The 24499-nt window shown below is 52.6% G+C and overlaps 1 protein-coding gene across 1 annotated transcript in view; it reads right to left on the bottom strand.

The window, feature by feature from the left end:
* The window catches only part of LOC133348409 (max-binding protein MNT-like), a 56513-nt gene that overhangs the window by 22311 nt on the left and 9703 nt on the right, over window positions 1–24499 (bottom strand). Inside the window, exons 2-4 of the mRNA XM_061561201.1 lie at window positions 8164–8734; window positions 5537–5578; window positions 2582–2693 (exon numbers count right to left, since the gene is read on the bottom strand). Coding sequence (XP_061417185.1) covers window positions 2582–2693; window positions 5537–5578; window positions 8164–8734 — 725 coding nt within the window. The remainder of the gene's footprint in view (window positions 1–2581; window positions 2694–5536; window positions 5579–8163; window positions 8735–24499) is intronic.

Raw genomic sequence — 24499 nt, 5'->3', positions numbered from 1 at the left:
CCTCAGCTGTTACCACTATTATCACCATTACCATCACCACCACCATCAACCTCAGCTGTTACCACAATCACCATTACCATCACCACCACCATCTTTACCTCAGCTGTTAACACTTTCATCATTACCATCAATATCATTACCACCATCACGACCATCACCAACAACTATTACCACCGTCACATCATCGTCGTCCACCACCACCGCCTGACCCATTTCAGTCGTCGTCACCACGACTGCAACAACAACCGCCGCCCGCCACTAAGCGGCGGTGACGTGACCACGGCGCTTGTGCCAGGCTAGGTGCACTTTAGCACCACCGTCGCCACCATCCACAACACCCAACCCCCTCCCCACGTTGTGTGGGTTGTCGTGGTTAGTTGACAATGCGTCATCGCCACTGACGAGTGGCAGCTTGCTCGAGACGGGTAGCATAGATGTAGTGGAAGGGGGGGTATAGAAGTGCAGTACAACAATTACTTTCTTCTGAACTGCCCTGTGCGACCGACCACGTGAGCCCCCCCCCCCCTCCTCCCTAGCCTATAACACCTGATATGCATCGTGGTCGTCAATCCACTTGCGATTCCGAGTTATGACGAAGGCAGTAGGGGCATTGCGGATGATTTGGCCACAGCCACCTCAGGGTCGGGTACTGTACAGTGGGACGTTTTAAGTTCATTAATGAACAGTTTTGAGCAGAGCAGACGCCCAGAAGCAACACACATTCTTGAAATGTCAAAGATAGTTTGTGAAAATGTGACTTAAGTGTGTGTTTTTTATACCAAAACGCCCTTTACTTAAATGGCATTGGCCAAACATTTCAAAAGCAGGAACCTCTCAGTTTCGATACTTAAAATTGTGACTTTCCTGGATAAACGTCGAACACCGCTATCAATGCAGTCCGTCATTAATTTTCGTTCTAAAACCTCACGTCATTAACAAGACAATTGCGAACCCCCGCCGCGTGTTTTGTATGGGAACACATTAGCAGGCGTGCGGCTGGGCAAATGTGGTAAATGTTTCATCGTCATTATCATCATCGCGGGGGGGTGGTGGTGTAAGCTGGGTGATCGTGAATGTGGCACCCCACGCACCGCTTGCAACACACACGCCGTTAATTGGCCGGTGACGCCCAGTATCATTACCACCACCCCCATCATCACCACCACCATCAATGTCGTCATTGCCACTTGGCCCACGCAGGAGGCGATTGCTTGCGTTGCATCAGCGGTCCCAACGATCGCGAGCAGCAGCCCGAATCGGCGACATTCCCAATAACCGCAGAGGCTTGGGCTTTAACCGCACAGCCACGTGACTCAGAACGATCGCGTTCCCCGACAGCGGACGCCGGACACCCACGTGCACACCGCTCGACATGGGCGAGAACCCTGACGACCGCAAACAAAACAAGGCTTCCGGCCGCCGTGCAAGACCTGCAATTTTTTTTATCGTTCACGAGGAACAATATCGTATCATGGTTTCAACCGCGCTGGACCTGCTCGCCCTCGAGGAGAGAGGTCGGCAGGAATCGCGGACGAGCGGACAGGCGGTGAGCCGGCGTCACAAGCTCCCCCCCCCGCCAAGCTCTGTGGTCTACGAACAGATCAAGGTTGTTACTATCGGACAATTAATGAGTGTTTACGCGAGCGAGGCTGCAACACTGTATCCCACACAGGTGGAACGGGTGGAGGTCTGCATTTTGCTGTACCGCTCCTTGCCTGGCGAGCCGGGGTACGGGGCTCCAACCCTCGACGCCCACGGGAATAGTTACACAACATTTGTGCGCGATCCACCAATCCTCCACCTCCGCAGTGCTGCATTACAGGTGTGAGCGGCCAGCACCGCCCGGCGGAGCGAGGTTCCTAATAACCGCACGCAGCTATCACCCCTGCAGCCGCAGTAAACACGTAGCCCACCAACGGCTCGCAACACGGGTGTCTTCTTTCAATTGCAAACAGCAGGTACCACGGGACGGCTAACACCCGCAATCAACTGATGCCCAAATAACAGCAAACGGCTGATGACACTTGGAGCAACTGCAACAGGGGCGAGATTCCCAAAAGCGCGCGCGCACGCACGCACAATGCTCCGTATCCGCACAGATGCTCAACTCCCAACAACAACAACAATCGCACAATCGCAGAGTCCCTGACAGCTCCGACACGGCCGAACAATCGCAACAGCAGAGAGACTCCAGACAGCCGCAAACACAGGCGGTCTTTTAACCGCTCACGGCTGTAGAATCTCGACAACCACACCCAGCCAACTCACGAGAGCCGTAACAAGGACGCGACAACCCGTCAAACTCCGTCGACACGTCTGCCCTCCGGACCTCCAAAACAGGGTTGTGTCGATGCGTGGGCGGCATCAGTTGAGTAGCAACCGAGCGTGTGCAGGCCGTGCAATTGCACCGGGAGTTAGTCGCGGTTCACCGGAGGGGCCAGGGCACCACGGGGGGGGGATTGCGAGGATGTCGAGATGTGGGGATGTGGGAACGTGGAGATGCGGAGATGCGGATACGTGTGGATCTGGGGTTTTGGGGCGCTGTGCGGACGCGAGGGGGCTGCTGCGAGCCGATGCCCACCTGTATGTACTTGAGCGAGCCGCGCAGGATGTCCAGGTTGGACGTCTTCTTGGTGCCCATGTTGGGCACGTTCCTTTTGAGTGCCTCGAAGCTCTCCTTTAGCTGAGCCCGCCTGCAGATATCCACGCACGCGCACACACACACACGGGAGCACGTCCGTCGTTTGCACCAAGGATCTGAAGTTCCATTTTCCGATCGGCTGCATAACAAAAGTTGCGGTGTGCTTGCCTCCCCTCGTGATGTCATGTCGGCAGACGTTAAGACGGCATTGGTCATGCAACAACCCAATTACATACACAATCTATGTTAAATTCGTGCGGCCGTCCGTCAGTCCACTTCTGGATGAACGCCTTACCAAGGCGTGTCAGTCACGGAGCTTGTTTGACCATACTTCGCTACTCTGGTCAGTGCAGGTCGGTGACGGTCAGTAAACCGATAACACTGGTCAAGAAAAAAAAAAAATTCTGGCCTGGACTTTTGCAGCTGTTTTAGACTAATTTCTCTATCACATCTCATTTTTATGCTATCGGCATACCCCATTTTCATTGATTTTACCCGAAATTAACTCTGTCACTTATGATTGCAAGTTGTTGCGAGTCAGTGAATGCTTTAATGTTATAATATGGTGCTGTATTTTTAGGATAGTGTGTTTATAATATAATTTGATGTAGATATCCACATTTATTTAATATTTTTCTTCTACAGTTTTTATTGAAAATGCAATATTTGATATCTCAAAAACCTGATGTGATAGACAAAAACTGATGCCAGATTTGGAATACCTTATGCCAGAAAAAGTGTGTTGACCAGTGTAATCGACTTGATTTTTAGAGTAAAACATTTTCTTCCATGTTACGATGTTGAAAAAGTTAAACGAACAAAGCCCGCACCTCGATCGTTCCCACGCCCAGTATGTGGTCTCATGAATAAACCATCCAAGTGTACAGAGGCAGCGTTATTTTGACGGCCCGGCTGGTGGGAGTGGGCAGAGCAGACCGCTGTGGACAGGAGCGGTCTGGCTAGACCCAGCTCGCTGTTAAACACTCAGGTCGCCGAGGGCAAACGACTTAACAGTGTCAATTTGAACCTTAAACAAATATGTAAACAGTCTCGGACACTCGGGAAAGCCTCGACTGAGTCCCAAGACTCATTTTCAGGAGGGTCCTGCCTGCGTTAATAACGGCCCGCCAATGTTTTTGAGGATTCCTCTTTGTTGTCGCTTTTGCGTCGGCGGCTAAGAAATAGCTGCACAGACATTTCCAGGAAATTGTTATGCTCGCTGTTGGTGTTATTATTGTTATATATCCAATCAGGAATGAGTCTCAAGAGAATTTAGGAAGGGGGCCTACCACATTGGGATGTTTTTGCCAGTTCCACGAACGAGAGTTTGGATTCTTGTTTGAGTAAGCCAGGGGGGGGGGAAGCTAGAGGAAACCCCACCAAACAATGCCATCTCCTGGCCACACCTCGCAGCCCACACCCTACAACACCTGGCAAGCCCTTGTCAACATCAATCCCAAGTATTGACCGGGCTCAACCCTGCTTAGTTTCCAAGGTCCAATGAGATTGGGCGCAAATCAGGGTGATTTGGTCACAGGGCACGATTCTGAACGCAGGCTTTAACCGCTGCAGAATTATAAATGGCCTCGATTTCTTTTTTTCATTCAGGTAGGGCAGGCATGTGACGTTGCTGTCCACGTTTAAGCCATCACACGCGACTCGCAGGGTAATAGCGCATTTCACTCGTGACGTCGAGTGGTCTGGATGTCAATCGGCTCATAGAACATGACATTTTGGGCTTCCAGACGTATCAATAACTATTGCGTACGGCAGCCCGCATTTCCCCCCATCAGCCCCGCCCCCCACCCATACCAACAGCTAAGGGCATCCTCACCAGCCGGTGAGGATTATTTATGAACTTTTTTTTAAAGCCCCTTTGTCAATCCAGTCCAATGCTGGACGAAGCCCCCCCCCCCCCCCCCCCCCCATTCCATGTGCGCCAACGGCGTTGTTTTGATCGCACTTCGCCAAGCTGCTTCGGTGCGCGTTGGCGAAGGACGCTTCTTCCGCGTCCGGTTCAGATATAATCGCTTGCCGCCGATGTTAGCTGTGGCCCGGAGTCAAGGCCAGGTCGGACCATGGCAGGTGATCGGTTTTGTCAAAAAGCACAAACCTGGCAGCGCCGTCTTCCCATAGCGGGCTCGCACCTCCGCGAGTCATCGACGGAGCTCGGTAAGGCGGTCGTGACTATCGGCCCCACTAAGGTTGCCACACCTCTCAAGTACAAATGACTGGAATGTATCGGTCGGGAGATGAAGAAGACATCTCGCAATGCCGTCCCGGTTGGCGAATTGTTACGCAACTGACAAATAAAAACGGGACTTTTATTGCGTGCCGGGAAGATTTTTGTGGAAACTGCCCTTATTTCGGGAAGTGGGCCTTTTTTGACAGCCACTGCCCGAAGTGAGGAAGAAATATAAAAAAGATAATTAGGCGATGTTTCAAAGAATGGCCCTTCCACAACAGCTGTCCCTCTCCGTGCACGAACGAGAGCCACTTCCCCAACATGTCGCCTATTGCACTGCACGCGTTATTCTCTTCAGGGCCGTTGTTGTCGACGAATTGCGAGGTTTTTTTGCCATGTACAAATTACAAACTCTCCAGCGGTGTGCGACTGCGGTCATCCGGAACAAGGAGCGCAAACGGTACAACGACGCAACGCCCTGATGGATCCACAAATCCGAAGGCGACACCGTCGCAGCGGATACGCTACTCCGCTGCTCCTGATGACGCGGTTACCCGAGCTTGTACACCTGGGTGGAGCGTCCACATCAGCAGCCGTACGACAAGAAGAAGAGGAAGCTTTTGCCATTCGTGGCTCGTGCCCACCGCTAAAGGCGGCAACCCGCCGACGCAGGTGTGCGCTACCCCCCCCTTCCCCCCCGCTCCGCTCACCTGTGCTTCTCCAGCTTGTTGTGCGCCTCCCGCGTGCCGGCGCTGTAACAACAATAACAACAAACACACACGAGGGCGGACAAACCCACGGAGCAGCGTCAGAGGACGGCAGGGACAGGAACACGCGGCTCCTGCCGCACCGGGGGGGGGACGCGACGCCTTGGGGACAGGATGCATCACGGTCAAACGCCATCCGCCACCCACGCGGGAACTCGCGGCACGCGCGCGCTTTGTCCGCCCCCCGCCACGATTCGCTTGCATGACGAATATCCCACGCGAAACGGTGCGCGTTTAACCGCGAGCGGCGTGACCTCAGCGCGCCGTCCGCGGGACGAACGACGTTTGCTTATCGTGGTTGCCACGCGCTCTCTGCACCGCCGCTCCGCACTGCCTGCAAACGGCGCCAGGCTGCTGGCTCGTGGTCACAATGGACAGGGCCCGATCAGGCGCGTGGGAATTTCTCGTTTGGAGTTATTTTCACCGCTAGGCAGCATAAACCCCACGGCAAGAGCGCGGTGCCCCTGTTAAAACGCACACTCCAAAGGTGCACAGGTGGCTCAGAGGTCGGAGCACCGAGCCGCCAGCGTCGGCATCCTGGGTTCGAATCCAAGCTCTGGCCATCTGTGATTCAACCGGGTTCTCAAATGCGTCGAGTTGATGATTGTCAGTGCAGGCGCACGCAATAGCCATCGCAACAAATCTGGTGCTGCGATGAATTATGCTAAATTCCGGCCCTGAGAATTCTAAAGATGGGTTTGACCGTCGTGCGGTGAACATTATTCTCAGGGACTGGGCGAGTGGGAAAGTGCTGCCCTCTTTTGTGTGGACCAGAGGTCACTTAAAGGGACTTCAGACGTAGCTCCGTGATATCCACTTCCACGTGCCACTCTTTAACACTGAAGGCAGCACTGCCCTGCGAGAGATCCGAACGGATCCATTGAAATGTAATTAATTATTTTTTAAATACATGCCAAACTGATCCATACGGTAGGCAGCTGTCACTAGGGCTACACGATTAATCGATTTCAAATCGAAATCGCAATTTTAACCAACGCGATTAGCAAATCGCAAAGGCTGCGATTTTTTGCGATTTGAAAAGTCCTATTACTTTCTTACTGGAATTGTTTTATTTTTTCTTATTATAACTTTATTTATTTAACTTAACAATTGTTCTATGTTTGATTGTTCTATGTTTGATTGTTCTATTTCAATCAAAACATTTTAATAAATACATGTTGGAAGCAATTCATATCTTTTAAGTTCTCATCCTTGCATGAGAATATATAGAGCAGTTCATATTTTTCTGGTATCATGTGGTAATGCTTCATCACATGTTTAAAATCTATTAAACAGTGAATATTGAACTGAAGTTTGACTTTAATTTTTTTTATCGCAAATCAAATAGCAATCGCAATATCTCAGAAAAATCGCAATTAGATATTTTCCCCAAATCGTTCAGCCCTAGCTGACACCTGGATGGAGGGGGAGGCGGATACTCCCCCTGACCCCCCCCCCCCACTCCCAGGGAGCGGTGGTTGAACTCTGATTAAGAGATAATCTGACTGACGTCAATCATTAGTGCGACAGGCACGAGGCTCGAATGGCTCCTCGTTCTTCTCGGCTCCTCCTTTCATCCGTAAGGGGAATTTAAATATCCCCGTCAATCGAATATAACCCACACAGCCCCCCCCCCTGCCAACAGCCCCCCCCCCCCACAACGTCACTGAATAATAATGATGATAATGATTAAGCTGGGGTGGGTCACTATGTGCTGCTTTAATGGGCAACGGTGGAAATTGGCAAAACGTTCTGGCCAATTATAAAACATTACGAATGATAGAAACTCCAAATAAAACAACCTGCAAGTCTCATCGATTGAAGAAAGTGCACGTTGATCGAAACTCGGTCAAGAAACGTAGGGATTTTACGCATTTTAAATGATGAGCACATCCTTGTTGTTTTTGTGTGTGGGCCCATGCCACGCTGCGGCTTCGTGAATGTGTCAAATATCAAGGGTTGCGAATCGCCGGTGTTTAGCGATACCTACTAGAGACAAGCATCTGTGGGGAAATTACATTTAGCAAGCTCCCATTAAGGACGGCACAGCGCCCATTGAGGGTGGCACAGCACATCATTGAGTGAAGTGACCAGAAATGCAACGCCTAATTCCACCTGCCTGCTGTTGCAATCTCCCCAATACCCGATGTCCATTGTGACACTCGCACCGGACGCTTATTTGAGGCTGAGTTGGTCGAGAGGAACTCCAAAGCCAGGTGCAGATAACACGTGGCAATCAGCTTTTGACTGGATAGGTGCACTTTGAGACCACGTGAAGTGGTGAAGGTCTCGTTGGCAGGTGGCCACGGGATAGGTGCACGTGTCACAGATTAACGCACTCAGGGTAACTGCCCGTTGCTCAGCCTGCACGTGACCTCTGCTTGAACCAAGCCGCCACGTGCTTCGACTGCCAGATGCTCCGCTCAAAAGTCGTGAGCATCGCTCCGTCGATGACGGAGGGCGGCTGCCACCCCTGTCTTAATGTCCCTCCTCTTCATTGGCCCATCGCACAGAGGCCCCTTCGAGCCCGTGGGCCCCCTGCACGCGTACCCACGGCACGCGCCGCTCACCGTTTCTTGAGGTCATCCGGCTTGGAGGAGTCGGGGGAGAGCGGCGGCGCGGGCGACCCCTTGGGGCTGCGCGTGCCCCGGCACGGCCCCGCGTGGGTCGGCGACGACGGCCCGGAGTTGGGCGACGCCGACGACGGCGACGACGGCGACGCCGCCGAGGAAGAGGACGAGATCGAGGGCGACGCGGACGAGACGCCGGGGGACGTGGAGGGGGAGCAGCGCGGGGGCCTCCACGAGCCGGGGCCGCCGGGACCCGCGGCGGCTGAGGGAGCGTCACTCGGCGGGCCGCTCCGCGCGTGGCGGCCTCGCGGGGCGGGGGGTCGAAGGGCGGCGGGGACGGGGGGGGCCGGCGGTGCGGGGGCACTGTCCGTGGGGGGCGCGGGGGCGAGGGGGGGAGCGGCGGTGGCGGGTGGCAGCGGCCGGGAGTGCGGAGGCGGCGGCGGCGGCGGCGGTGGCGGTGGTGGGGCCGGAGACTCGCCGTGGTACGAGTCCGCATCGCCGCGAGCGCCGTGCAGGTGCTGGGGCTGCTCTCCCGGCCACGTGATGACACTCTCGGCCCACGCCGTGCGCTCTGCACGCGCACGCACACGCACAGATTGCGATCAATTATTTCGTTTCACAGACTGTCAGGGCAAGTGCTGTTTGCGAGCACCAGCGGTGAAACAATTCACCAATCCATCGATTTTTTTTTTTAGCTCGCGATACACGAGTCAAATCGTGCACCGCAATCATTCGCGTCCATCGTGGCCGGGAGGGAACGTGCCTGAGAGGATATAGAGCGATGAGATCACCTTCTATTGCAGGGGCCGGACAGATTGTTGCATCACAGGACCGTGAAAGTTTGTGACATTTTGAGGGGGCCTTCATTCACAGTTGATCGATCTTGGCTAATGACGATGACTCCACTGAAACCGGTCAGGGGGAAACCCAAGCCAGTTGCAGACGCAATCTGTCTCAAGGGGTGGAGCAGCAGCAGCAACGCCGCACTCTGAACCCGCCGCCCAGCGTCCAGATATCTGGCCACGGCTAACGCCAGTGACGAGTGATGTCTATGTGATGCCGCCGCCGCGAAGCCGTTTGGCAGGCACCAAATCCCCGACCTCGCCACCACCAAGCAACGGAGCCGACCCCGCGTCCCCCTCACCTCACCTCACATGAACACACCCGCACTCATTTCCCCCCCCCCCCCCCCCCCCCCCCATAGAGCTCCGAGGGGAGGTCGCCTGGCCGACCGGTTTTTATCCGAGAGACCCTTATCGGGATTAATTCTCACGGTTTCCGGCGATCAGGGAATTGGATGACCTCCCCCGTGCTACGTGGCACCGCGGCGCTGCGGCCGGCCTTAATATGGTGTGGTCGCGGCGTGGGGCATTCGGCCACCGCGGTTGAGGCGCATTTCCCCCCACACACACCCCCACGAGTCGACGGGGCAAGCAGGGGAGGCACGGGACAGCATGAATAGCGGGATCACAGGGGCTGTTGCGCATAGTCATGGAGGGTTGGGATAATTGCGCTTGAGCGCGCAGGCCCCATTGTTAGGGAGGGTAAGGGATTAATTAGGATTTACGCCTTGCACGCAGCACACTGATTAGCATATCAACAGCGCCCAGAATCGCCGTGCGCGTGCCAGAGGATCGCGAGCCCATTGTTTAGCGCAGCATCCCCTTTGAGGTAGGGAGGATAAATAGAGGGGCGCAGAGGGGAAATAGCTCTCTTCTCTCCAGGCCAGCGGATCAGCAGCAGCTCCAGCCAGCGACCCGGACGTCCGTGCGACGCATCGAGGTGCGCTGTTAGCGCAGAGAGCAGCGAACCTCCGCGAGCACCAAACAGTAAGTGGGGAGGTGAAGTAGGGTAGCGTAAGCCGATAAATAGGGAATAGGTACAGGTTTGGGTGGAATAGGCCAGCCTCGTCGACTCACTGATTCAACATCAATTCGCAGGTAACATATAATAAATCATTAATAGCGAAGCGTGGTCTCGCGTGATCTTGTCGTGCAGTGTGAGCGTGTGGGTGCGCGTGTGTACGCAGTGATCCTGTAGTGCTGCGGCTCGCCTCGGGGGAGCGCTGCGCAGCGCGGTGCGAGAGTGGGTGTCGTGTGTGCTCACTCCGTGTGTGATACAGGTGCGCGATCGTAACTTGAGTAGTCCGTGTGGAGTTGGAGTGCACGAAGCGGTGTGTGTGTGCGTACGTTCGTTACGTGTCGGATACGGATGCGCATTGGGAACGTGCCGCACAGGGCTATACTGCGAGCACGGCGTTTGATTGACGATGATGTGCGCACGTATGCTCGCAGCGTGGGAGCGCGGCGCGAGGCTGTAACAGTAGGGGCGTCGCGTTCGAATGCCGGCGAAACCGTAGCGGGTAATAGGGAGGTGGGGTAACGTAAACGAAATAGGGGATGCAGGCGGGAGGGACCCCGGGGGCCAACGGCCCCCACATCTGAACCAGTACCAGGCTCCCACCCACTCCGACGGCCAGCATTTACCGCCGTGGTCGCGTACGGTCAAACAATACCCCAAGACTGACAAAGGGCATGGGGAGGCCTTCATCCAACAGTGGATTGACTCTAAGGGGGCTGTAAATTATTAAACATCACGAGTCGAATGTGTTGAACGATGCGGAGTTTGCCGAACCACGTAAACACGGTCACGAGGCAAGATGTCAGAATGGGATTTTTTTTCTCTAACTGAATTTCTTGCGTTTCGCAATCGGCTTCCCAGATTACAGAGTTTAACCGTTAACATGTGCTCTCGGTTTGTGCGGTTGCCACAGTTTGATTCATCGTTCTTTACGAATTAATATAAATTTAGTCTGCATCCGGTGATGGTGTCACCAAAACAACACTGCCACGGATGGGCACGAGGAAACCTGAGCGTGGAGTGTGGTGTTGTGTGGTGTTGCGAGCGACGGGCTCGAAACGGATGGGGGGGGAGGGCGGGGAACTTGAGCCATGGCCCTGCCCTCGGGCAGAGAACTCAGGAATAATAAGACACGGAGACCCATTGACTTACACAGAGACCCATAGACTTACACAGACCCTAATAGGCTTAAGCAGATACCCATGTATTTCGATGAAGATCCGTAGACTTAAGAGATAATTACACTAAGATCAACAGACCCTAGAATTACATAGGGCCCATACTGTTATAGGGACACCCATAGAATATATCGTCCTAGGTGTTAAATCTTGAACCGCAAGCAGTGACGGTGTCTCGTAAAAAAAAACGAGAAGCCACCTCAACCATTCTACCCTCAAGCCGTGGCTCGTAAACCCTGGGACAAGCCGAGGGGAAGGGCCGGCGAGCTGGGGCAGGTGGTAGATGACCTGAACCTTTTGGGCAGTGGTCTTCGTCACACACGAAAAGCACAGACACAGAACGTACGTAAACACGCCAACGTGGGTCTGGACATGATGGTCGAAATAATCTTGAGTGAAATGTTCTACTTTAAAAATATATATCTACTTAATAGATAGCGCATTCTCCAGATGTTATTGCACGCTTTCCCCCTGCATTTTGAGACGCAAAAAATATATAAGTTGGAGGTGCGTCTTGTAATCTAGTGGATGTACGTGTGTGTGCGCGTGCATGTGACCGGATTTGTATAACTTTATCGACACCGGTGCAAAAGTTTGGCCATGCGTCTTTACTGTCCGGAGCGTCTTATAATCCGGCGAGAATCCGGTACGCGTTTTGTTTTCTGGCAGCCTCATCAAGCACGTGTCACGATGCTGCAGGTTCGTGGATAATCTGTCAGACAGCCAGTTTCGACAACATTTGCAGCAGATGGGGTTTTTTTTTTTGCACAGCGATTGCTTTGTGTGTTAAAAGCCAAAACTGCGCGCGCGTGCGGGAATTGATGAGCGAGTGAGTTTTCCGTGAGCGCGCGCGCGCGCAGAGAAAGAGAGCATTCCTGCCATGGCCTCGTGCTGCCACGCAGTTTGGAGCCAAAAGAAATTCCACATTTCGCAGATCTGCAGGAAAGTAGAACGCGCGCGCGCGCACGTCTGAACCAACGCAGTACAGCAGCTAGTTTTGTGTTGTGTACCTAGAAAATCTGCAGTTTCTGATGCGGGAGTTTTTACTTCGTAACAAAGATAAAGCTCTCCCTGTATATAGCCTAAACAGACCTTCTGGGCAAGTGCTGTTAGCGAGCACCTATGGAGGCCGGCACGGCAGCCGAGGGGGGTGGGTGGGTGGCCAGCACCACGCCCGGCCGCCTTTGTCTCCCCAGTGGCGATGTTTTTACACACCGCACCAGGAACGCATCTGAGGTCGAGTCGACCTTATATTCCATGAACACACACACATGAACACACACACATAAACACACATGAACACACACACATGAACACACACACACGTGAACACACACATACATGAACACACACACATGAACACACACACACATGAACACACACACATGAACACACACACACATGAACACACACACACATGAACCCACACACACATGAACCCACACACATGAACACACACACACATGAACACACACACGCATGAACACACACACACATGAACACACACACACAAGCGCGTACACCACCCGGACGCTGCCACAGTGGTGTAACGGTCAGCGCACTGGACTTACAACCCAGAGGTCGCCGAAACAATTTGATTCCCGGTGTGGTGGTCAACGGACGAAACCGCACAAAGTTTTTGTCAAGCTCCCTGCCCCCACCCCTCCGTTCCCCCCGCCACCGCCTCCTCCATCCGGCCAGCACGATAAACGGGTTCGCCACAGCCGATCGGCAGGGTCCCCGTGAGCCGTGGGGTAAAGTGTGACCACGTGTGGAACAGAGAGAAAGAGTGAAAAAAATTAACCCGTAAAAACAAAGTTTTTAACTATAAATCCTTTACATGCGTGGCGGCTAGAGTCCTCTCGTCCTCTGGCTTGAGATGGCTGCCACCTATGGGTCAGATGATTGCCTGCCACCATTAAGCAATTGGTAATTAAATATTTAAAAAAATTCCTAAAAAGTGTAAAATTTTGGGGGGAAAATTTCACGAAAATAAATTGTCACGCACAACGAGTATGTGTGCAAAATGTCAGCTCGATTGGATCACGGGAAGTGGGTTAAAAAACGACCGGAAGATTTGCACGGTCGTAAGTGCGCAAGCAAGCAAGCAAGTGAACTTAATATAAGGATTTAAATAGCCTCGGGGGGGGTAGGGGGGGGGGATCTCTCCCAGTACACCGCCTTCAAACACGTATCACGATGCTACAGCCAGTTTCGACAACATTTGCAGCAGGTGGTAGTGGCGCGAGCGGGCAATTGCAGGGCTGCGCCTTCACCGTAGCCGCTGCGTAAACGCGCGCCGTGTTTTCGTCTTGGCTTGCGGAACTTCGCGCATTCTCCCCCCGGTACAGTATTTGTTCTGCATGACTGAAACCCGATTTGTTGTTTACCGGCCCCCCGGACTTTTAGGATTTTTTTTTTCGCTTCACGTGCGCACCCCTCGTTAAAACACGCACACTCATTTATCCCTAAGCCAGAAATTGCCTTTTTGGCAGGGCAGCGCTCCGATAATTAAATTCCAACTTGTCCCTGTTATTGCGCACGCGGCAAGCCGTGCCGATGACGAGCGTTGCGACGTTTGCGCCGCTCTCGATGTGAGCCTCGGGAGAAGACGAAGCCTCCGATAAAGGTGACGCTGCAATCGACACGCGTTCCTCCCCGCCCGCCCGCCCGCCCACGAAGGGTCAATCAACCCCCCGCGTCCTTTCCTCTCCGTGCTTTTGTCCCACCTACGACAAGAAACCCAGGAGGCCTTGCAACCGCCGCGCCCGCCAAACGAACGCACGTGTGACCCCAATCCGGTGCGATGCATTGTAATCCGCTGCGGTGGCGGTGGCGGCGCTGGAAATCATTGAGAGAAAAAAAAACGGCACGCGGATTTATTCCGCGTCTCCAAAGTCCCTGCCACCACCCCCACACCCCCCTCGCCACTGTGACACACGTGCCATTGTTTCGCACGAATTGTACCAATCATCAGGTGCGGAAAGTGCGCGCGGGCTGGATACGAAGAAGAGTGATGATGCCACGCAAAAGGTGGTGTCTGGAGAATTTTTGTATCTGGATTTGTTTTTTCTTAGAAAATCGCATCTTGCGCGTATTATTATTATTACCGTTATACAGGATGCAGTAAAGAGGAGAGACTCGTGATGATTACTCACATCCCAAACGCTTCCCTGAATACCGCTGCCGTCAACTGACTGCAAGCTATTCACACAAAAACATTTCTATACGTTTTATTTTTTCAAACTTAACACACTGCCATAAACGGAGCGAAAAAAAACCTTTTTTGTACAGTTTTTGGTATTTGTGCTTGTACACACCAGAGCTAATGCAGCAGCAGCAGCAGCGGTATAGCATCAACAAATATTTACATATTTCTTAAATAGAACGGTTACTTTTTTTTTGGCCTAAATCTGACCCGAAACGGTATTCGAATCCTGCACTCGCCAGCGTCTAAAGTATGCCAGTTATTCCTACAGCTCCTAAGCCTTATTGGGGATCCTAATCCTGCGCTGGTCATGATCCAAATCCAGCGTGGGTCCGAGCATCCTGGGCCACGGAGTATTTGCATGGCCCAGTAATGTCTGGGCAGCGGTAGTGTAGCACTTAGCGCTACGCTGCGCTACAAACCCGACGACCCGATTATCTGAACCGGTCATGGGCCTTCCCTAGGTCGACTCAGCCTCGAATGCTGGTGTGGTGTGTGTCAACGTCGCCACTCGGGAAATAAAGGCACCCGGGCGTGGTGTTGACCCCCCCCCCCCCATTCCCCGCGTGTGCCGTGCCGGCCTTCGTAAGTGCTCGCTAACAGCACTTGCCCCGACAGTCTGTTCAGGCTTTATGGAGGATCTTTGTCTTGTTACGTGTACGTGCGTGCGTGCGGGTGCCGTCCCTCAGGTCCATCTGCACCGCACACCAACCCAGGTAAATCTTCTTGGTTCTTTTGGTAAAGTCACGTAGAAGGGAAGTAGTAAAATAATAAAAATAAAACGTAATAAAATAATTCTCACGACGTTTCGGCCACAACGCAAGCAGCCGTCCTCAGGTGAAGAATGCCTGAGGACAGCTGCTTGCGTTGTGGCCGAAACGTCGTGAGAATTATTTTATTATGTTTTATTTTTATTATTTTATTACTTCCCTTCTACGTGACTTTACCGAAAGAACCAAGAAGATGAATCCCTGCAGTCACGAAAGCTTTAAATCGAAATTTAACCCCGGTAAACTTGCAATGTTCAATGTTGGCCCAGTGTTGGCCCAGCTGTTGGTCCAACGGTTCCAACCGCATGCCGGCATCGCACGCTTACCAAAACGTGGCCTCGCCGCCGAGAGGAGGCTGTGACCGATTAATGCAGAAAGGAAAGGGGAAGAAAGTGAAAATGGGAGGCGAGGGGCAGGGGGGGAGGGGGCACTTAGTCTTGGTTCGTATGGTGAGAGTTGATCGGCGATATTAGTGTTTGTGGCAAGGTTGGGCCCGCGAGCTACTGGACGGTTTCACGGGTAGTCTCGCGTGAACGTCTCAAATATTCACCACTCTGAATATTTGAGACGATAATGTACATCTCCAGTGCATGGGAGTCGGAGTGCAGCAGGATTGGGCGCGAGGAGTGGAGTGTTTAATAGGCAACTTAAACAATTGCGGGTCACGGTTTGACTCAAGAATTGATTCTTGTTTGGCCATTGTGGTGGATATATCGCCAACGAGAGCGGCTTCAGGGTGCTCGCGTGAAATCAATCAACAGCAACATGCACCGGTCCAAAACAATCGAATGTTACGCCGGCACGGTTTGTAAGAATTCTAGATTTGAAGCTTTCGTGACTGCAAGTATTTCTCTGCTTAGGTTTTTTCGGTAAAGTCACGTAGGTAAAAAATTAAAATTAATCAAAGTAAAATAAAATAAAAATCACGACGTTTCGGAGGCAACACAAGCTTCCGTCTTCAGGTGGAACCGTCACAGCACGCTTGCTGTATCAAGCAAAAAAAAAACCTGAAGACGGAAGCTTGTGTTGCCTCCGAAACGTCGTGATTTTTTTTACTTTTATTAATTAAAAATTTTTTACCTACGTGACTTTACCGAAAAAACCTAAGAAGGTTTGTAAGAAGTTGATTTTTAGCCACACGCATCGCGAAGCGCCTCGTTTTCGCTCGCGCACGCAAACGGGCAAGACACGAGTGTCTCTCTGGCTCTGTGGGGACGAGAGAGGGAGTGGAGGAGGCGCAGTGGCGATGGGGATCGCAGTCCCCGAGGGACCACGGCACGTGAGGAACCTCTTGCTCAATCGTTCCTGGCGCGTTGTGAACACTGCGATCGCTGGCACACATCTGCCGCGATGTTCAGAGCAGCCGTGATGTGTTTTTGCACACTCACGCGCGCTCACAAAGATAAAGACAAAGATCCACTGTATAGCCTTAACAGACTATAGGGGCAAGTGCTGTTAGCGAGCACCTATGAAGGCCGGAACGGTACACGAGGGGGTGGGTGGCCAGCACCACGCCCGACCGCCTTTGTCTCCCTAGTGGCAATGTTTACACACCGCACCAGGTACTCATTTGAGGCTGAGTCGACCTAGGGGAGGCCCGGGGCCGGTTCAGATAATCGTCACTGGTGTTGGCCGTGAGCGGGAATCGAACCCGGGTCGCCAGGTTCATAGCGCAGCGCGCTAACCGCTACACATTCACACACTCACGCGCACTCTCACACACACTCACACACACACGTACTCTCACCCAATCACACACTCACACGCTCACTCACACTTACACACTCACTCTCACACACTCTCACACACTGACACTCTCACACACACACTCTCTCACACACTCTCACACTCTCACACACTGCCACACTCTCACACTCTCTCACACACTCTCACACACGCACTGTCACACACTCTCACGGGCTATCACACACTCACACTCTCACACACTCACATGCACACTAACACACTCACACGCGCTCTCGCTCACTCACACGCGCTCTCACTCACACTCACACGCATTCTCACACACGCACTCTCACACACTCTCTCACACTCACACGCTCACACGCATCGGCCCTGCTTTGTCCACCACCGCCCCCCTTCTATTTACAAGAGCCCCGCTGTTGTCGTGTGAAAACACACAGCGTTCCCGTGTCACCATAGTCCTCGACGTTTCTTAGCAAACAGCAGTCAGACGGAACTTCTCACGGAAAATAATAACAATCGCTTTGACAGGGGGACAGGGGGGTGTTAGGTTTTGTTCGTTTTCCCCCAAGAAAGTTCGTATTTGTACCTCTCGGGGTGAGCTAACGGAGCCGAGACGCCCCCACCCCAATCCCACCGAGTGGCATCTCAACGTCTTTAAACACGGAGGACGCAGAACATCCCACAGAGACCACCATCCCCGTATCTATCACCGCGCGTGTGAAAGAGAGAGGTGGGAGAACGATGGCGTTCTGTGTTTAATGAACTAAACAAAAACGTGAAAATTGTGCCCCAATGACTTGGGCAGTTGGGCAGTTCCAACCGATTTAGGCAACCTCATCATCATAATTACATCGTCGGCGTAGTCGTAATAATATTAACACTCTTGATTCAAAGCTTTTCGTGACTGCAGGAATCCATACTATTTGGGTCTTTCGGTAAAGTCACGTGGGTAGAAAAATAATAGATGACGACGTTTTTTTTATCAACACTGCTGCGTAGGTGTTCGCCGTTGTCGCTGAACACGATCATGGAAACATTTATGCTTCGGTCGCATTTGTTTGGGTCGCTGTGCCTCGGAAAAGATTTCCACACCCGGCACGCCACGTCCAGGATACACATCGCGACGGATGTGGTTACGAATCAGGTGCCGCCGATTTCAAGTCTAGATACTCGGTGAGCAATTGAGCCCTGATCCTTTGCAAATCTATGAGCCCTATATTAGTCTATGGGTACCTGTGCTAGTCTATGGGTCCTGTAGTAGTTTATGGGTCCAGTGTTAGTCTATGGGTCCAGTGTTAGTCTATAGGTCCTGAATTAGTCTATGGGTCCAGTGTTAGTCTATGGGTCCTTCGTGAGGCTATGCGTTTTACGCAAGGGCTTAATTTCGGCTGCGTGGGGTCGTTGGCCCTGGAATATATTTCCGCACCCAGCACACCACGTCGAGTTTACCTCCCGCTAAAACTCCGGCTATGGGTCACGTCTACGCTTCCAGTCCACCAGCTTCCCCAAAACCCCCAAAAAATGTGTCGGTGAATGAAGCCAGTGACGGTATGCACAAGTGCTCACTAATAGCACTTGCCCTAACAGTCTGATAAGGCCATAGGGGAGGGGTGGAAGGGGGTGGTGCCTTTGTGTACCTGTGTGTGTTTACGTGCTTGCGTGCACGTGTGCGTGCGTGTCTCTGCTGCTGAACAGCGGGGGAGATTTCCACAAATAGGTGGGGCCGATAAGGTACCTGCTGGGGTACTCTGTCATCACCCCCCCCCCCCGCACCAATGAGTAATGGTGTGGTTGCGGAGAGGGTGGAGGATTTCCTGTACCTCGCTAGTGCGGCTCGGTCTCGGGCTTGGGAGGCTTGAGAGGTCTCACTCAAAAGCGGTTAAGCGGCGTTATCCTGCGTAACGCTGCGTGCAAGCCGCTGGGGCTTCGTAGCTCCACGCAACAACAACAACAATAACAGAACATCATCCGGTCTTTTAGGCCACAATCTCGCCCATCTCTTCTCCGCGCTTTGCGTGAACGTGGACCCGTTTTCGAGAAAGACATGCGGATGTGGCTTCAAACCTTCGGGCTGACCAGCTTACAATCCACCCTGGGTTTGATCAAAGCTGTGGAATGAGCGATCTTAAAGACTTTTTTTTTTAAAACAGTCTCATCAGTGGGGCTCCTACCGCAGCCGAGGCTGTGTTTGGCAGGGTCGCGTAACCCACACGCCCGGTCGCCGCATGCCCAAGAAGCTTCTGTTTGGCTGGAGAAGCCAATGCATGGGCACAGGCTGAGAGGAGTTGGGCGAATGTGGCACATAAAGGGCTTCATTTCAGCCGGGTGTGTCCCGGTCGGCGACTTGTCCCAAACATTTTTGGGGCAAGTCCCGACTTCAATTCCCGCTCACGGCGTTAAACCGAGTCGCAGGTGCGGTGCGTGAAACATCGGGAACAGCGAGGCACTTGCCCAAACCATCTGTTTAAAGGCTACACGGTGGGTAGGGGGGGACCTTTGTCTTTGTGTCCGAGTGGTGGCTTTCGGTTGATGGCCACCACCCTGTTTAATAAACACCACCGGGGGGGAGGAGGAGGAGGGAGGGATTGAGAGATTTACAACGCAGTGGCAGAAACGCGTGGGGGGCGTCATACGACTCACCGAGTCACGCAAAGACAAAGCTCCCCCGTGTAGCCTTAACAGACTGTTTGGGGCAAGTGCTCTGAGCGAGGAGCACCTACGAAGGCCGGCACTGCACAGGAGGGAGTGTGCGGCCAGCAGCTCGCCCAGCCGCCTTTGTCTCCCCAATCACGTAAACAAACCACGCGTGAACGCCTACACAAGCACACACGTGCCACACACGTGTACCCATACCCGCACACAAAACACAATCAGCGTGCGCGCTGTCAGCGAGCACCTATTAAGGCCGGCACGAGGGAGGAGGTGTGGTCAGCCCCACGCCCGGCCGTATTTGTCTCTCCCCCCTCCAGTGCTGATGTTTTTACGCACCGCACGATGTACACATTTTAAGGCCGAGCCAACTCAGGGGAGGCCCAGAACCGGCTCGGCTATCTGTTGTCTCAAACTCTGGCCGCCGGGTTCGTAGCGCAAGCGCGCTAATCACTGCGCCACCGCTCCCCATAAGAGGCCCCACACCCCCAACACGTGCACGTGAGGCCACGCGGGCAGTTTTGGTTCAACAAGGGAACGACGCATGCGCCGTAAGGTAGCCAGGGCACATAATGGCTAATCGGGTCACTCTTCACAACCGAGGGTGCGTGGAGAGATGGTGCGGCGGGGTGCGAGGAGGAGGAGGGGTGGAGGGATTCCGGGGGGGCTGAGCTCAGAAATGGTAAACCCCTCGGCACCCCTCGTAATGGGACCTTTTTTTGCCAGTATCGAAAGTATGAACAAAAATAAAGTTTTTACCCTTTCTGGCACGTTTGCATGTTCACCACACATTACTGTGTGTGGTTAGCGCGTGAATTGATTCCTCGCAAAATGTTTCTATTTTGGAATTTGAACATCTTAATACCTCCTGGTTTTTTGCAGGAAAGGGTAAAACAAAAAACCTCTTGTTTTTTTTTCATCACCCGGTGTACGTAGCAGGACCCCCCCCCCCCCACCTCCGACCTTCTCGGTAAACGAGTCTCGGGACACACCGAGGCTATCCTGGCTAAAATGAACATGGGGGGTGAGAGCCGTCCACGCAAAAAGTTATTCGTTGTGGGTTCGTCGCTCGCCGCTCTTCCTCACCACCGTCCAGAACGACGTCACTCAAACATTGTCACCGATACGATACGAGAGCGAGGGAGCACGGCGGCGAGCAAACGCGTTCCTCTGACGCAGGTCGAGCCTGAACGTCGAGTTTCTCTTCACGAGGGCGCGGTATGAAGGCGCAGACCCTGCAAGTTCTTTACATCCCTCGAAGACGAATTAAACCACGGGCAATGGTGTTGGAGACCACCACCTCTCCCCCCCCCCCCACCGCTATCCAAAAAAATACGATCGAGGACTTGGGACTTTTAAAAGCACGTGGTTAAGAGAAGCCAGAGCACAACCCCCTTGGCTCGTTTGCACATTTCCCTGTCCACAGCGTCGTGAACTGACCAAAAAAACTGATTTTTAAAAATACGATTGAGGACTTGGCACTTTTAAAAAGCACGTGGTTAAGAGAAGCCAGATAACAACCCATTGGCTCGCTTGCACATTTCCCTGTCCACAGCGTGGTGAACTGAGCAAAAAAACTGATTTAAAAAAATATGATCGAGGACTTGGCACTTTTAAAAAGCACGTGGTTAAGAGAAGCCAGAGCACAACCCATTGGCTCGCTTGCACATTTCCCTGTCCACAGCGTGGTGAACTGAACACATGACCCCTATTGTTTTATTGCGGGCGGGCTCTCACGCCTGTATGGGGGTGGGGGGGGGGGGTTTAAAGGCCACGCCGACTGGACCACGTGTCCGTCCCAACCATGCGGGTTTGTTTAGAGTTTTGCGGGTGTTTTATAATCATCATTGTTGGGATGCGGGCCTCTCCAACGCAGTCACCATCTCCAACCATCCTAACACCCCCCCCCCCCACATCACCACCTAGCGAGCACCTCGCACCCGATCTCATTTATTCCATCGCTCAATTCCCCAGGGTTGGACTCCCCTCTCAAAGGGTTTTGTCCCTCCTACAGTAAACGTCGCACGCACGCCTCCGATTGACACGGTTGGTCACGTACGGCGCGAAAGAAGCTTCGCGTACATATATACATACACAGAGACAAACACACCGAAACAATAGGTGACGCTCGATAGACGGAGGCTCTGCTCTGCCCGGCTTTGCCGCTGTAGAGGAACGCGCTGTTTGTTGTACGGTTAGCCGAGTCTCGCGATGTTATAGCGTCCATCGGGCAGCTGCTCAATCCGTTAGCTTGAGAAGCAGCAGCAGCAGCGAGGCTTGACACGCAAGAGACAAAGGCACGGGGAGGAGCAGGAGGTGACCACGTGCGCCAACAAATATAAAGATCCCCCCCCGGCCGTGTAGCCTTGAGCCGACGACTTTTGGGTACCAAGTGCTGTCGGGCGACCGCGCACCGATGAAGAAGGTCGAACGGGATGGAGGGAGGTGCGTGACCGGTTCGGATAAGTCGTCACTGGTGTCGGTGGCCGTGAGCGGCGAATCGAGAGCGGGTCGCCGGGTTCGTGTCGCAGTGGCCCCAACCACCGCGCCACCGCTCCACCGCTCCCCCACGCGTCAACAAAGACAAAGGTCCCCCTATAGCCTTCACAGACTGTAGGGGCAAGTGCTGTTAGCGAGCACCTATAAAGGCCGGCACGGCACACGAGGGGGTGGGTGGCCAGCACCACGCCCGGCCCCCTTTGTCTCCCCAGTGGCGATGTTTACACACCGCACCAGGTACTCATTTGAGGCTGAGTCGACCTAGGAGAGGCCCGGGACCGGTTCAGATAATCGTCACTGGTGTTTGCTGTGAGTGGGAATCGAACCCGGGTCGCCAGGTTCGCAGCGCAGTGACACACCCCAAGTCCTCTCGTCCTTGGGGTGACCATCAAAATACATTTTGAGCAAATGTGACCGATTGACAGGTAGCGGTGAGAGATCAATAAACTTAGACCCGGTTTCGTCGTTATTAGGACTCATCACTGATGATGATCAGATTCATCGCTAGGCCAGGATGGGTTCAGATACCGTCACTTGCCACCAGCGATGTCAGGCATGGCCCGGGATCACAACTCAGGTCGCTGGGATCGTAAGGCAGTGCACCAACCAATTGCGCCACCGCTCCCCATTAATACACGGATGCACACACACACACGATTCACCTACCAATTAGCGGCACAACGATTTGCGCCGAGCATCATTCCATAAACTATCGATCGTCTATAACAACTGCCGCAAATGCAACAGCCTCTGGTAGCTGGATGTGTGGATCGCGTGAACCCATTGCAGGCAACGTCTCTGAATCTGGGAGAGAGAAAAAGATTCCCTACCAACGTGAATCGACGCACGATTGTGGAATCCCCTTGCTAAATCTATTCGAGGTTCTGAGTCTATACTCTTTGATTCTTTCAGTAAAGTCACGTAGATATCAAATAAAATAAATCACGACGTTTCGGGCGCAACACAAGCGTCCATCATCAGGTGGGAAAGCATTGTTTTATTTTCTACCTACGTGACTTTACCGAAAGAACCAAAGAGTATGGATTCCTGCAGTCACGAAAGCTTCAAATCAAGATTCTGAGTCTATTTCACTTTTCAAATCACCCTCTTATAACTCACTACAGGCTTTCTCCCGCAAACTTAAGATTGTTAAAACACTATGTAGTTGTCTGATTGGATTTCTCTCCAATTATTAGTATTCGCTTTCATCAAAGTTCTTCATTTTACTGAAATGTCGGCGACCCGAGTTCGATTCCCCGCTCACGGCCATCAACACCAGTGGCGACTATCTGAACCGGTCCTGGGCCTCCCCATCGGCCTTCTTCATATGTGCGCTCGTCCAACAACACATTGATATTGTTCTTATCCGCTATTTCGCTTAGATTGTACCTATACCCTTGAGTGTAAGTTGTATTCATCTTCTTGGTTCTTTCGGTAAAGTCACGTAGAATGGAAATAATAAAATAATAAAAATAAAACATTATAATATAATAAAATCATTTTATATAATAGACAGACCTGGTCTTCACCTGAGGACGGCTGCTTGCGTTGTGGCCGAAACGTCGTGAGAATTATTTTATTTTTATTATTTTATTATTTCCATTCTACGTGACTTTACCGAAAGAACCAAGAAGATGAATCCCTGCAGTCACGAAAGCTTTAAATCGAAATGTAAGTTGTATTGTTTCTCTACGGCGCTTTGAGATGCTTCAACATGAAAGGCGCTGTTATACAATATAGGTTATAATTATGATTAATCATCCGCTATCAGAATCGATATATTATCGCCACACACCCTCACGGCCCGTTCGAGGTTCAATCAGGATGGGACGGCCTCGCCACGTGGTGGATGCCACTTAAATGCACGTGGCGGCTCACGCACAGCCCACGAAAGTCTGGCGTGTGCAGCGTGTGTAGTGGCGTGGGTGCACGTGTGTGTATGTCAGTGTTCTTCACTCATTTTCAGAAGTGGGGGGCACTTTCGCCGATAAGACATCACCAGTGTACGGGGCCGCCACACATTTGACACCCATTCATTCGGGGTTTGACAGCGGCACACCTCCCATGCTGATGGGAGGTGTTTTCACATTTGCGTGTTGTAAGGGGCCGCATTAAAGGCCACCAGGCACCGCCATTGCCCCCCCCCCCCACCCCCAGGCCTTGTAATGAAGAACACTGGTCTTGTTGATGTGTACACAAAGCCAAAGGTCCCCCCCCCCCCCCAGTGCTGGATTATCCGAGTAGCAAAAATAGCACATGCTACAGGCCCCGCACTTCCAAGGGCCTGGCGCTAAATGCTTTCAAGCTATCAATTTCGGTTCAGTGATTCTGCACTTGCTCTATCACTATAGTACTATACCGCCTTCAACTTTTACGAACGACTGGGTGTTTAAGGTTAGCGATTTGTCGCATTATCTGGCTGTATAGCAAATGAAAAAATACAATGACTTTACTATCCAAGTAAA

Source organism: Lethenteron reissneri, chromosome 27, assembly GCF_015708825.2.
Source record: "Lethenteron reissneri isolate LAM-NWPU_2019-01 chromosome 27, ASM1570882v1, whole genome shotgun sequence".
In the NCBI taxonomy this organism is placed as follows: Eukaryota; Metazoa; Chordata; class Hyperoartia; order Petromyzontiformes; family Petromyzontidae; genus Lethenteron; species Lethenteron reissneri.
This window is presented reverse-complemented; position numbering and strand designations above follow the sequence as displayed.